General features: G+C 42.3%; 2 protein-coding genes across 3 annotated transcripts; one reads left to right on the plus strand and one right to left on the minus strand.

The window, feature by feature from the left end:
* Nucleotides 1-93: 93 nt before the first annotated feature.
* On the minus strand, nt 94-4,246 carry ap5b1 (adaptor related protein complex 5 subunit beta 1). 2 transcript variants are annotated; one of them, XM_010903626.4, is made up of 4 exons: nt 4,156-4,246; nt 3,750-4,030; nt 2,561-3,349; nt 94-2,442 (listed from the first exon to the last, which is right to left on the minus strand). In XM_010903626.4, the coding sequence occupies exons 2-4, from the start codon at nt 3,885-3,887 to the stop codon at nt 481-483; spliced, it is 2,889 nt and encodes a 962-aa protein (XP_010901928.3). In that variant the 5' UTR covers nt 3,888-4,030; nt 4,156-4,246; the 3' UTR covers nt 94-480. The 2 variants fall into 2 exon arrangements, with proteins under 2 accessions (XP_010901928.3, XP_019911515.3); XM_020055956.3 differs by having other exon boundaries at nt 4,210-4,232.
* Nucleotides 4,247-8,004: 3,758 nt separating this feature from the next.
* Nucleotides 8,005-14,559, plus strand: necap2 (NECAP endocytosis associated 2). The gene is made up of 8 exons (XM_010903625.3): nt 8,005-8,172; nt 9,542-9,642; nt 9,887-9,991; nt 11,744-11,825; nt 11,916-12,024; nt 12,326-12,464; nt 12,569-12,653; nt 12,826-14,559. The coding sequence occupies exons 1-8, from the start codon at nt 8,072-8,074 to the stop codon at nt 12,863-12,865; spliced, it is 762 nt and encodes a 253-aa protein (XP_010901927.1). The 5' UTR covers nt 8,005-8,071; the 3' UTR covers nt 12,866-14,559.
* Nucleotides 14,560-15,592: the final 1,033 nt, after the last annotated feature.

Raw genomic sequence — 15,592 nt, forward strand, 5'->3', positions numbered from 1 at the left:
GTAAGTCTTGGCCCATATGGGCTTTAACGTGAAACTACCAAGCCATACAGAATATTTTATGGTAAATGTGCCACCCTGTCCCGACTGTTAGTGTTGGGATACTACATGGTATAAATGGGATTTACAGCTTTGTTTACAAAGGCAGTAAAAGTATTTCCTCTTCTGATCAAACACATCAGATGTTTTTGTAAGATATTTTAGAGTAGGCAAAATATTTTCTGCGTTCTCAAGCATGAGGTTAACAAAATAAGTCAGTACATTTATTCAGAAGTTACATTACAAAATATATTTCTCCAAAAACAACAAATAATTCAATGAAAGTATCAGTTTCCTGAGTGCAGAATTATGAACATTTATCAAGAGTCTATGTTAATTTAAAGAAAGGTCAAGATGAACAAAAGGCACTGTGAAATCATAGAACAGTTAAAAGGGAGTTAGAATTTCATAAAAACAAGTACTCTTATTGTATGGAACCTACAATCAGCCATCGCTATTGACTTGTGCTGTGTGCAAGTCTTTGGTAATGTCCTCTAGATATGAGTTAATATAGGGAAGAAGCTTCCAGTTGTCTGTAGCAATGTGAACTTGGACATTTTCCTCAACTGTGAGGACCCTCAGCAGCACATGAGACTGAGGTGGAAGGAAGAAAAGGACTTTACACCCGCCTTTATCCAATTCTGAACAGTCTGAGATCCGATATCTCTGAAAGTTCCGTACCAGCTTATCCACCGCCCAATTGTCTAACTGGTCACAGAACAGGCTGGTAGCACCGTTGTCCAAATCACCTTTTGACGCCACAGAGGATATTTCACTCCAGATCTCCTCAAACACTCCATTTTTCTGTTCCCTGGTCCACCCTAGGGGACCGGGTAGGGGCAGGAATACTTCAGGGAAGGTAACATGGAGGTCTGCTAGTGAAGAGTGCCAGGAGAGCCCATCCTCTGTGGTGAAGACAGCACTGGCCCTCAGGGTGGTGGGGTATGGCTGTTTGGGCTTCAGCCTCAGCTTCACTGCTGGGGGTTTTCTAGTCCGGAACAGGCAAGGCACGCTAATGTCACTCACCTCCTCGTAGTTGCTGTCTGTGAGACCAAAGTGCAGGCGAATGCTAAAGAGCTTGTCGAAATGGGGGTCATACACTCCGGTGTGTGTTAGGTGGTATTGGAGGGTGATCTCTGAGACGAAGCCGGGACTCTGTAGCTTTGCTCTGTAGCTCTCTCTTTCCTCCAACCCCCGCCTTGGAGAGCTGTTAGACTCAGAGTTGGCTTCATTATGTGATTTGCTGTCTGGTTCAGGGGCGTCCGGTTCAGGGCTGTCCAGTTTTACCAGCCTGAGCACTGGTTCCTCTGTCTGATGCACAGTCAGACCGGTGGTCAGCTCCTCTGTTTCAGTCATGATGGTGGAAAGCGAGTGAACTTTTGCCTGCCGCCCCCGCTCTGGACCCCCCTGTGCCATCACCCCAGCCAGCTTCTCCCGAGAGAGGGTGGTTAGGAGGGTGTAGTACAAGCGGGCGTGGTCCTGGATGTCTGTGTCACCATAATAACAGGTGAGGTACTGCAGGAGGTCAGCCAGCGGGGTGAGGAGGGAGTCGAGACTGGGGTGCAGGAGCAGGCGCCGACACACCCCCAGCAGGCCGTTCCCCAGACGCCAGTCCCCACTCACACACAGCACAGATGAATTGGAGGTGATGACACTGAGCAGGAAGCTGAGAGTGGCCCTTTGGGGTACTTCTCCTTCTTCTGCCACGCGGGCCAGGATCCTGAGGTGCCAGCGGAAATCTTGCAAGGTGAGCTGGGACAGCGGGGCCTCTGTGATGCTTCTCTGCAGGGCTCTAAGCAGGGCCAAGGCCCAGCCGGACTCCACCAGCCGGTCCTGGATCCGGTCGGCCAGGTTAATAAGGTGAGGTGCCAGCCGGGTCTGTCTGAGGTACATGTCACACAGCCTCTGGATCAGGTCCTCAGAATAACACTTAACATGGCAGAAGTGGAGGAGGAAGAGGAAGGAAGCCCTGAAGAAGGTCACCACCATCTCCCTGCTTCCCTGGTTCTCCATGACATGTAGCAGGGACGTCAGGTGATCATACAGGTAAGCCAGGCCTCTGCCCCCCTGTCCATCCCGGTCTTCTTCTCCTTCTTCGAGGTAGACCAGAGACAGCAGGTTGAATCTAGCCAGCATGCTGGCACTGTCATTGAACAGGGTTGGGACTAGGGCCGCGGCTAGCCGTGGAGTCAACAGCACAGGCAGGTTCTCGTCGCCGCAGCTGATTGGTCGATTCTCCGGGAAGTGCAGTATGCAGTCCATGTAGAAGAGCTTCTCTGGAGTGCTCAGTAGGGGGTGTTGGGACAGGCTGACAAGACGCTTCAGGAGGTAGGCTTCATCCTCGGCACTGAACAGGCTGTCTGTGAAGGCAGCCTTCATCAGCAGAGTGGAGTGTAGCAGGCACACCTGGAACAACGACAAGAGACATTAAACAATGAGGTCATAAGGATTTCACAGCTACATCTAACAATGTTCCAGCTGCCATTCATTCCATAACTCGTACTAGTGTTAGATTACTTTTCACCTCGCAAGTCCCCAGGAGACGCAGCAGCTGTGCCCTGAATATTGTGGGAGAGACTGCCGGCACCATGGACACAATCTCCACCAGCTTCTGCAGCAGTGCAGCCTGGGACAGGGATGTGAGCAGGTAGGATTCCTCTAGGAGGGAGGAGATGAGTGATCTTAGCTCTTTAGAGTCCGGGCCTGTCTGGAGGGTGGGAACCCTTCCCATAGGGCCCAGAGTGAGGGGCGAGAGGAGGGCCATGTCTGAATGGAACTCTGAATCCGCACCTCGGGCCCACACAAACCCCTCACTGCTCCCCAGTGCAGCTTTCAGGTCTTCAGCTCCAGCCCCTTTCTGCTGGGTGAGAAGGTAAACAGCATTCCTCAAAGCCAGGGCATGAAGCCCTGTGTAGGCCTGGTGTAACCTGGAGTTTTCCTGCTGCCTTAGATTGCTCAGAAGCTCCAGGCGCTGGGAGAGCAGTCCCGGGTGGCAGGCCTCCAGCTCCCTCAGGCAGTCACAGGCTGTGGACCTCAGCGGGCGGACCGCAGCCCCAGCCTGCAAGTCATTGGTGTCTTGGGTCATCTGGAAGAGGACGTCCAGGAAGTCTTGTGAGGCGCTGGTGCATGACGTGACGCAGGAGGAACAGAGGAGTACAGAGGTGAGGGCTAGGAGGAGGTGGCAGCGGAGTTGTAAGGATTTTGGGGAGCACTGGGCAAACACAGACATAAGCTCCAGAGCAGTCTCCTCGCCCACTGAGACAGAGGGGCACAGCAGAGTAGGGTGCTCCAAAAGCGGAGACAACAGCAGGACCTGAGGTAGGCAGAGAACGTAATGCATTTTAGGCATGAAAAAAATACAAAATGTTATACTGTCAATAAGTACATGCATGTTTTTTTTATGTATTTTACATCCATAACATTATAAGCAATGATGAAACCTTGAAGTATGTCCGTTTACAGTTTGACAATTGCTATATGTACAAAGCATTCCCATCTTCATGCCCTTTTGTAGAATAAGTGAGTACAACTAAACAACTTGTTATTCAGTTTTTCACTAGAAAGTTGTGTTCCAGACCTTTTTATTTGGTATCAGTACTGTATGGGCATGAATCTACATATTTGCAGTTCATTTCATGATGTTAATGAAACGTTCTGTGAGAACACACAAGGGTCAAAGCAGTAACTGTGCCTTAGCGTGTAATGTAGCCTACCTTGATGAGGTCATTGGCCCGGTCATCTCGCAGCTCGCGCAGGATCTCGGTCAGGAATATTTCAGCCGTCGTGCTGCACAAGAACTGGGACGGGCTGCGAGAAAAGGCGGAGATCCTCTCGGGCCAGTTCACAGACATAGTTAAAACGTAACCTAATTTTGTAATGTTTAGATAAAATTGTATTTTCTTTTTCAGTAAAACAGCTTTGTTCAAAGATATTCGGTAGGCTCAGGCAACGACCAAAAGTACTAGGTCTTTGATACCTGACTGCATTTTTCGACCTGCAAAACAATGGTGTTGAGTTATTTTTTTATTGCTATCCTCAAAGATGCTGTCATCCAATATATCACAACATACTTTTTGTTAAATTCGCACAGACAGTTGTTAAATCACATGGTTAGCTCACCAAATTATAAACTTGCTTTTCAGTAATGGCACATCACACAAACAACAACCATACCAAAATCTCTTTCACTTCCTGGTCTTGTCTATCATATGACTACATCATGTGATCGAAGGCATGCGTCTACTCGATGCAATCTGGGATCGTCAGGGAGTCCCTATGTTGCGCATGCGTTAGAAATCGCCCAATCTCGATTGAGCAGCTTTCTCGCGCGCCGACTAGCTGTTTGATTATGCCAGGCAAGCGTGCTAAAACTGACACGGACAGAAAATATTATGAAGCGAATTTGATGGAGTGTTTATTTTAATACAATTGTGTGGATATGTAATCTTTTTCATAATACACTGTTCGCATTTTCCGATCAGCAAGTTCAGAATTAAACCATACCTTGTTTTTCATTTCAGCATTATATATGGCCTATATATATACATTATACACTCACCTAAAGGATTATTAGGAACACCTGTTCAATTTCTCATTAATGCAATTATCTAATCAACCAATCACATGGCAGTTGCTTCAATGCATTTAGGGGTGTGGTCCTGATCAAGACAATCTCCTGAACTCCAAACTGAATGTCAGAATGGGAAAGAAAGGTGATTTAAGCAAAGGGAAAAACATCCAGTATGTGGCAGTCCTGTGGGCGAAAATGCCTTGTTAATGCTAGAGGTCAGAGGAGAATGGGCCGACTGATTCAAGCTGATAGAAGAGCCACTTTGACTGAAATAACCACTCGTTACAACCGAGGTATGCAGCAAAGCATTTGTGAAGCCACAACACGCACAACCTTGAGGCGGATGGGCTACAACAGCAGAAGACCCCACCGGGTACCACTCATCTCCACTACAAATAGGACAAAGAGGCTACAATTTACACGAGCTCACCAAAATTGGACAGTTGAAGACTGGAAGAATGTTGCCTGGTCTGATGAGTCTCGATTTCTGTTGAGACATTCGGATGGTAGAGTCAGAATTTGGCATAAACAGAATGAGAACATGGATCCATCATGCCTTGTAACCACTGTGCAGGCTGGTGGTGGTGGTGGTGTAATGGTGTGGGGGATGTTTCCTTGGCACACTTTAGGCCCCTTAGTAACAATTGGGCATCGTTTAAATGCCACGGCCTACCTGAGCATTGTTTCTGACCATGTCCATCCCTTTATGACCACCATGAACCCATCCTCTGATGGCTACTTCCAGCAGGATAATGCACCATGTCACAAAGCTCGAATCATTTCAAATTGGTTTCTTGAACATGACAATGAGTTCACTGTACTGAAATGGCCCCCACAGTCACCAGATCTCAACCCAATCGAGCATCTTTGGGATGTGGTGGAACGGGAGCTTCGTGCCCTGGATGTGCATCCCACAAATCTCCATCAACGGCAAGATGCTATCCTATCAATATGGGCCAACATTTCTAAAGAATGCTTTCAGCACCTTGTTGAATCAATGCCATGTAGAATTAAGGCAGTTCTGAAGGCGAAAGGGGGTCAAACACAGTATTAGTATGGTGTTCCTAATAATCCTTTAGGTGAGTGTATATCTCTGTTATATGGTGAATTTAGGCTTTAAGTCTAAATCTGAATTTGATGTGAAAGATTGACGTACCATAAGGCAACTGAACTGTTAACGGAAATGACTGCAATTTGCCCAGGTTATAACGATCAGTTTTTAGAATAATGTAAGATGGAGAGAATACATTTATGTCAAGAAAGATATTCCAGCCCGTTCCAGACAGGTAAATTCAACATTATTAATCAGTACTGTTACACGCACATGTGCAAAAACGTGAGTATGACCTCAAAAGTGAGTAAAACAGGTAAGGGCAGTATTTATGATACATGTATTTAAAATACGAATTTAAAATACAAAATAGGATTTTGTCATTTGTATTTGAAAATGGCATTATATTTTGTATCAAAATACTTTTGTGTTTTCTATTTTGTAGTTTACAAATACTGTAAAATACTTTGTGAGAAGTCTAATGATGACATCATAAAAATGCTGCCTCTTATTGGTGCCTACTCAGTAATTTGCCCAGACTTGCTGAGATCAGAACAGAAAATGTATTCACACCCAAAGAAGGTCAAGGTTAGAAACGTGTAGCTTGTTTTTGTCGGTTGTGCATGGAAAAAAAAGATTAAAGCATTTTTGTTTTATACAACATTACATTATAATGCCACGATATGGTGTGCCATATTGTCATTAACACTCAATCACACACTTAGTCTCTCACACACACTCACACATAAGTTGGATTGTTTTTGGTAGAACTTTTGAACTGTTTTGGAATACCTGGTCTGTAGTATTCTCTATTGGACTTAAATGTTCTTGCTACACTATTGTACACTAATGTGTATGTGTCCTCTATACCTATATTCTGAGGCTCTCAATATATTCAGTGGTGGGGAGTTGGGTTAACACTCTTTGACAAGTTCTGTTCTTACTTTCTGATACATTTTCTGGCTACATTAAAATCAAAACATTGATCAAAACATTTAATAATTGTTGACAAAGTGCTAAAATGTTTGTTTTCAAATTCCAAATTAGGTGTCCAGAGATTAATTAATAAATAATTGATTGCTGAATGATTGTTCTTTAATTGAACTAGCTGTTTAGTAGGATCATGATTTTGCATACCATTAGATGAATGACTGCCGGACACATTTCATTATTATACACTGCAAAAAAAAATTAAGGGAACACAATCATCACAGTATAACACCATGTAAATTCAACTTAATAGGATATCAATGTGTCCAGTTTGAATGCATAAGCGATTGTGAATCAATGTCACCTGTTTTGATGCAAATTAAAGTGAAAACAGGTGCACGGGAGAGGCAACCACAAGACAACCCCCAAAAAGGGAATGGTTTTGCCACTGACAATTGCTCTCTCCTTATTCTTAATGTCTGATTCTTCTGTAGTTTTGCATTTTGCTAGTGTTCTTGTCACTACTGGTAGCATGAGGCAGTACCTGCAGCCCATTCAGTTTGCACAGGTAGTCCAGCTCCTACAGGATGGCACATCCAAACGTGCCATCGCAAGAAGGTTTGCTGTTTCTCCCAGTACAGTTTCAAGAGCATGGAGGAGATACCAGGAGAGCTGGACAGGGCTGTAGAAGGGCTTCAACCCAGCAGCATGACTGGTATCTGCTCCTTTGTGCGAGGATGAAAAGGAGGAACACTGCCAGAGCCCTACAAAATGACGTCCAGCGGGCTGCTAGTGTGCATATTACTGACCAAGCTGTCAGAAACAGACTCCATGAGGCCGGCATGAGGGCCCTATGTCCTCTTGGGAACCTGTGCCCACAGCCCAGCACTGTGCAGCTCGATTGGCATTTGCCAGAAAACAACAGAATTGGCATGTACGCCATTGGTGGTCCTTTCTCCTCACAGATTAGAGCAGGTTCACACTGAGCACATGTGACAAACGTGAGAGTCTGGAGATGCCATGGTGAATGTTTTGCTGCCTGCAACCTCATCCAGTATGACCGGTTTGGCGGTGGGTAAGTGATGGTTTGGGGAGGCATATCCTTGGAGGGTCGCACAGACCTCCACGTGCTAGCCAATGGTACCCTGACTGCTGTTCGGTACCTGGATGAAATCGTCTGACTTTAGGCTGATGCAGTGGGGCCAACATGGGACCAACTCCTAACATTGGGTGTATATTATAGTTCAGTAGTTTAAGTTGCTCAGCAAAACAACTCTATATTTTTTCCTGCCCAATTTAACGACTAATGATGGATCGACCATCAACAACATGAACAAAATATGGTCCATCTCTACGATTTGCGGATGACATGTCAGTATAGCAATCTTCAAGAGAGGCGCTCTTGAGCTGTACAACAAGCGGTACCACCCACCCCCCTTCTTCCACCAAGTTAGAAGTTTAGTAGCACTTCTGAACTTGCCAAAATGGCACTGGCAGACGACAGCGGTTACGAGTCGGTGATCTGTGTAAAGCCAGAGGTTCATGTATACAAGATCCCACCCCGCGCCACTAATCGTGGATATAGGTGAGGTTTTTGGAAGCCCTACTTTGTTAATAAACTTTGTTTCTAATAACTAGCCAACTAGAGTTAGTTGTAGCGACCTAGCTAGCTACCAAAATCAAAATGTAAAGATGTTGAGTGGACGTTTCAGGAAGACAATGTTGTCTGTTAATGTTAGTTACAGAACAGTAGCTGTTTTTTTTTGGAAGAACGATTTTATTAATTTAATTCATATTGGTAAACGAACTTGCCCTCACGTGGCAAAATGTCACTGTGTTGCTAGCTAGTTATGGTGGCACTGTGGTTAGGCTCTGCACCGTAGCTAGCTAGTTTTGCTAGTCAGGTGAACGAACGATACTAAATACATTTCTAGGGTTAGATAACTAAGTTCGCTATTCAACTGTAAAGTTGGATTTACAGTTTGCTTATAACTACCTAACGAAGTTAAAATTACCAATGAAGAACACAATTGTGTCAAAGTGTTAGCAGGAAACACGGAATATTCTACGGTCAAACGTAGCTGTCTTTGTAGTGGAGTTCCTGTTACATTACAGGAGCGTCTACATGTTCTTGCCAAAGCAAGTAACAGTCACACCATAAGTTCCTCATTTTGGAAAATGTGTAAAACCAGACGAAGCAAAAACAGAAGAGGGAATTGTAGATGCAATTTTCTATAACTCATATGCGTGGAACTAGAAACAGTGCTTTACACACGCAATGGTCGTCATCCAAAGGTTTTATTAATGGGGCATTGGCAACATGTTGTTCAAAAGTTCATGGACTGTTAAGTAATGGGTTGCTGCTCCGTTACGGTCACATTGTTGCCAATGTTATTAGCGTTCTACAGGCGTCGTCTTCAATCGCAACTCAGGAATTATTCGTTATTGGATATTCTCTTGACGACACCCTTAGTTGCTCACCTAGGGAGCCTACTATTTATTATGTGACCTTCCTTCTGTATTTAATTAAGTTTCAACACACTCATCTAAATATTACAACCTCAGTAAGAAAATAGATCAATGTGCAACACCTAACAGAATAGCTATCTCCACTGACAGTCCACCACAATCTGCATGCCAGGATCTCAATTTGGATGGGCAAATTTTTATCCCAAATCCGTTTTCTTTGGCTAGTAAATGTGTAGATATGCCGTAGCCCATACTAAAGTAAGTGTGCCATCATAACATCATAATAATCTTTAGATTTTAGCTACTAATGATCTGTATTTGGCGTTTAGTGTTGGTATAAAGCCATATGGTTCCATGGTTTGTGACTGCACAAATGGCATAATACTTGCATAATTAGACAATGCTCTTTAGAGTTTTTGTGAATAATTGCTGTGTGCCATAGCATTAATAACCATGCAGTTATGTTATGTTCCTATGTTTTCCAGAGCTGCTGACTGGAAACTAGATGAGCCAGCATGGACCGGCAGAATGAAGATCATCTCCATAGGAAAGCTTGTCTATATCAGACTACAGGACAAGAACTCGGGTAAGGTAACTACTAGGTGTCAGACACTGCAGCTGCGCTCATGTTATTGTGCTTGTGTCTGTCACTGGGTTTGTCACTCAAATATGCATCTAGATCAAACAATCACCTTAATGATCTTGAATAGCCCCAGTGTTCAAGTTTATTATATGGTAAAGCCAAAGAAAAATTGCCATATTTTGTGGATAATAATCTGCTTCTGATGTAATATCCAACTTTAAAGCTAACGAAATTCTGTGTTTCTTAGGAGAGTTGTTTGCCCAAGCCCCAGTGGAGCAGTATCCTGGATGTGCAGTGGAGGCCGTCACAGATTCCAGCAGATATTTTGTGGTGCGAATAGAGGATGGCAGTGGTAAGGTGTCATTACATTAGAAAGACATCAGAAATACATGACTAGGCCAACTGAAATGCTAGGTAGGCATTGGTTTCCACTTTTCCAAGTGTATCTACCCATCATTTACATTTTTAGTTTTGAGTTATTACTTTACCTCACCTTTATTATAAAGCAGTAAATGACTGGCTCTAGCTCCATTTACATTTAAATTATGGGCAAAATAACTTACGAATTGGTCAAAATTACTAGATCAGAAATGGACTGCCTGTTAAATGTAGCCTTTTGGAAACATTAACACACAAAATCAATAGTCTAATTTAGTGTGTGTGTGTATATATATGTGTGTATATATATAAAATATACACACACACACAAGTGCCTTTGGAAAATGTTCATATACTTTTACTTTCTCCACATTTTGTTGTGTTATGCACGGAAGGTATTATTGGTTCAATGTTGTTTTTTGTTGGCTAGTCCTTAAGCCAGCATTGCCTTGGCTGTGGGCTTCAGGCTGTTGTCACTGAGATGGTTGTCGTTCTGGCAAGTTTTCCCAGCTTTGCAAAGAAATTATGAAGCACTGTTAGTAACCATTGGATTCTTGGTCACATTTCTGACAAAGGCCCTTCCTGCCAGGTTACCTAGTTTGTGTGAATGGTCTACTCTAGGAAGAGTCTTGGTGGTTCCAAACGTCTTCCATTTCACAATGGTGGAGCCAGCTGTGCACCGGGGAAGTCTAAGTCAAAGAAAGTTGTACATGTTTAGCCGTAGATGCTCCGTTTTACCTGTCTGCTGCAGCATGTTTCCCAATTGGAAGGCTGATAGCTACACAAGGATCACCTGTAAAATATGGTTGAAGGGGTTTTATGGCTTGGCACTGTGAAGCTGCCACTAACTGCTTCACTTGTCTTCAGTGATAATGTAACTGCTGACAGCAGCTGCAGAATGAAGTGTACAGAAACACCTTCGCTGCTTAATTACAAGCAAACGTATCGGTTTCCAAACGTATTGGTCTGTGCTTTATGGTGGTACCACAAGACAATGACATTAAACATACTGTCATACCAACCTGGGATTTTTCAGGGCCAAAAGGTCTAATGCTATTTACAGGTTTGGCAATACAGCATAACTGAAGATACCCTGTGTACTGTAGGGTACTGTAAACTGTACTCACTGTAATAACTGTGGGGCTTTGCAAGGCTAAGCTAGAGACTGGGAGTTTTCTGCATTTTGAAAGTACAAACATGACACACAGCAATCTTTTTGTATTGCAGAGGCTGTGGTACAGTAGCACCTAATCAGGTTCTCCTGTACTAATGGTTGTCACAAGCAAGATGATACAAATGACTTTGTTTATGAAGTGCACCCCTTTAGTTATACAAATGTAACAACAGCCTAAGTGCACTGGACTAAAGGATGATCGGGATGTAACTCTTCCATTTAAAGGATCTTCGTGGCACTGCTGCTCCCAAGACCAAATAAAATGGGCAGATCCCATTTTCTGATCTAGATTAAGAAATGTTTTGCTGCACTCTTGGGTTCTTGCTGTGGCACAACTGTTAGAAGTGCTGATTAGACAGCATTTTAATTTACCCTGGGATTGGGTCATTTTATGTCACTGGGTCATTTTTTTAATGACAATTTATTATGGGTCATGTCAAAAAAAAAAATTGGGGGGGGGGGCAATATGGTGTATTATGAAGGGTGTATAGTAGGTTAGTAATGAAAAGTATGCATGTTCATCTGTATTCTCATGAACGTCTGTTTGTGTAGGACGACATGCATTTATTGGCTTGGGGTTTTCTGATCGTGGGGACTCCTTTGACTTCAACGTGGCTCTTCAAGACCACTTCAAGTGAGTCAATCTCTTATCTGTCCTCTCTTTCGACATACATTTTTGATATATTTTCAAATTAGAGCATGAAATTATATCAAACATCTATAGGTGGGTGAAGCAGGAAGGTGAGCTGGCTAAAGAGGAAGCATCTCAGAGCAAAGCCCCGAAACTGGACCTAGGCTTTAAAGAGGGCCAGACTATCAAGATCAGCATTGGGGTGAGTGTTTTATGTTAAAGAAAATGATGGGATATATATATATATATAAATATAATATCTTTTTTATTAAGCGAGAATGCCCGGTGCAATTCACTTGGTAAGCTCATGGCACATGTAATGCCGAGTTTAGTTCCCACAAGGGGCCAGTATGAAAATGCATGCAGGCCACTCATTCCTGTATTTCACCATGAGTGACTGCATCAGCTAAATGAGTCCAATGGAGGTCAAATGGTGAGTCTGATGTAAAGTTGACAGGCTAAGGGATGGACATTTCCAATGAAATGATTTGTGTGTGTCTCAGAACATAAAGAAGAAGGATCCAGGCACCAAGCCTCGGCCGATGGGGAGCGGTCTCCTTCCCCCACCAATGGCTAAGGGTGCAGTCCATGTTCCTCCTCCTGGAGGTCAGCAAGCACCCCCGTCGGCACAGTCCAAAACAGGTATCCTCATCTAGACTACACAGCTCCTTGTCTTCATTTCCACTGCTCAAGCTCAGGTTAACACACATGACGTCCCTGACATTCTGAATGGCCTCTGTGTTTAGCTCCTCTTTTAGATTTCGGGGGCCCAGTCCCTGCAGCTCCACCTCTCGCAGACATGTGGGGAGACTTCACAGCGGCTGGCGCCAGGTCAGTCTTAGAAGGGGTCATGGATTAGACAGAAGGAGGCGGAATTGTTTTGCAACAAGGGTTTTACTTGACAGGGGGTAACAGGATTGCATTCTTAAATCGTTGAAATAGTTTACCATTGACAGTAAAGAAACAAAAATGTAATGCCTGTTGTTGAATTTCTTCTCCACAGCTCCAGTCAAGACACTGCTAAAGGATGGGTGCAGTTTTAGCTGCGATGTGGACCACACATGCACACACTCTCACTCACTCTCAGGCTTCTTACATTCCCTGGACAGAATGATTGTGACAACAGAAATGAGAGGTGGGGAAGCTGTCAGCTGACATGTTGCTTGATACAAATGATGCTCTACATTACATGCATTATTTGCATACTTAGATGTATAGATTGAAACTCTCACAGGTCTGAGACCAGCACATTCTTTGTTAAATACAAAGGCAATATTTCTATACTATGATATTTTAACTATGCAAGTGACATTGATTAAGTATTGATACCTCTATTGTGGTCACTCTGACCAGATGAAAATTATGTGCATTCCATGTTGATAACATTTTGAGGTGGTCTCTTCATCGCCTCTGTATGTCAATCCCTAATTTCTCTACATTTTTACACTAATCTGGATGTCAACTCTTGACGTTTGCTTATCTGTACTGTCTCCTTTGACCCATTACTTCTCAGTCCTGTCCAGCACCATTCATCATCTCATTGAGTAATTCTGCATCTTTAGGTGTAGAGTATTTGTATGCCTTAGTTTTGTTTGCGAGGGTGAATCATATTATTTTTTTTGTTTTATGTTCAAGTATAATCTTTGTCCCTTTTGTATTTATTGTAGAGAATATGAAGGACAGGTGTGTTGAAGTCAGGTTTGTTCTCAATTCAGAATTGTTTGGAGTGGTTAGAGCATATGACCAGTCGACAAAGTGTTTAGATCAAATCACCAAGGTGAAAGACCTGCCCTTGAGCAAGACCGTTTACCCTAATTCCTCCTGTAAGTCCGTTTGGATAAGAGCGTCTGCTAAATGACTAAAAATTGAATGCTTTTAAATTAATTCTTTCATTTTGATTGAAGTAGTGAAAAATAATACATTGACATTTGAATAAATGAATTCGATATAAAAATATAGTTATTATATTGACACAGTATATATGGGAAATAATGTGCAGTATTTTTGCTAAATATATGTGCATGAGCATCTGATGGCACAATGGTATCTTAAGAGCATCTGCTAGATTAACGAAATATGTCAAATCAAAATGTTCGAACCATGAAGACTTATACAGAATGACTTACAATCAGTGCTGGCTATTTGCAAATATTTTGACAATTAATGAATTAATCACATTTTGTTGAATATCCAGAATACTAAAGTTCTCAAACTTTACATCTTGTGGGCTTTGGCCGATTACATATGAATTAACTCATTAACTGAATGAGAGTCAATTTCAAAATTCTGAATTGAGTACAACTTTGGTGTGAGTGTCTGGCTATCAGTTCACATGATTGGAAGTTGACTCTGTTTCAGAGTTTGTACCTCCCTCTAAACTGGCCTCTTGGCTAAGACAAAGTACATCTGATATCTTACACCTTCAGTATAGGAGCCTGTGCAAATAAGACAACATCGACATTGTTTAAGAAGTTTGGTAGAAGGGACTTTATTTTTATTTTTCATGTTTGTCTTTTTTATTGTTTATATACTATAAATCTTTAGCTATTTTCCTGTCCAGTTTGGTGGATTTTAATTTACCTTAGTAGTGCCTTTCAGTAAATGGAGTTATTGGGGTTTTTGGCTTTATTTTGCAAAAGATATTTGCTCCAAGTGCCTTTTACGCAAATCAAAATCACCTGTATAGAATGTAAAGCAACAATTTATTGTAAATAAAAACTTCAGTTATTTCACTGTTTGCATGTCTATGTTGATTACCATGAGAAAGACAAGGCAACAGTGGTACGCTAGTTTAACAGGTATCAGTTGACTTTAGACATAAATGTCACTTTGGTTTGCTCTCCGTGTCTCTGGTGTTTGTTTGGTTAAGTATGAAAGACACACCTCTCCACAGCCATTTGCTTCAATGCACAAGAGGAAACAATGTATGCGTAAGTATGTAATTTGAAGCCAGAATTCAGAAAAGTGATTGTCTTATTAAGGTGATAAGGATACTGGACTGAACCGTATGTGTCTGTCATTTTTGTGTCTTTGGGAAACAATGATTGCCGGTAGTTAATGCAGTGAAAGTTCAGTAACTAAAATATTACAGAAACGTTATTGCAGAAAAACTGTAGTGTACTAGTCACAGTATAAAGCCAAAATGACTGCAACATTTTTATTTTGGATTTCCCTATGCACTCTAAATGTAATCTAGAGTGAATGTTTCCTTGTAAGGAAGGATTTTTTTTTATCTACAGTGTAGTTTTGTTTAACATTCAGTTTATTAACCATTCTACAATTACATTTATAATTGAGTGCTACTCTGGTCATTGGTAGCCAAATAATGACATGTCAAGCTTTGAAAGCTGTGTTGAATAGTGCTGAGAAATATTGGCCTATTTTGGTGTTTTTCAGGATAGGTGTTTCCTCTTCAGTTCTCTATTGTTCCTCATACACTGACATCACAACCTCCCACCAGATTAACTTGAATGCCCTAATATTTGGCTCAATTCCAAACCGCACCTGAAGCCCTACACCATACAGTGGGGAGAACAAGTATTTGATACACTGCCGATTTTGCAGGTTTTCCCACTTAAAAGCATGTAGAAGTCTGTAATTTTTATCATAGGTACTCTTCAACTGTGAGTGACAGAATCCAAAACATCACATTGTATGATTAAGTAATTAATTTGCATTTTATGCATGACAAGTATTTGATACATCAAAAAAGCAGAATGTAATATTTGGTAAAGAAACCTTTGTTTGCAGTTACAGAAATCATAGGTTTC

This window comes from Esox lucius, chromosome 17, assembly GCF_011004845.1.
Source record: "Esox lucius isolate fEsoLuc1 chromosome 17, fEsoLuc1.pri, whole genome shotgun sequence".
In the NCBI taxonomy this organism is placed as follows: Eukaryota; Metazoa; Chordata; class Actinopteri; order Esociformes; family Esocidae; genus Esox; species Esox lucius.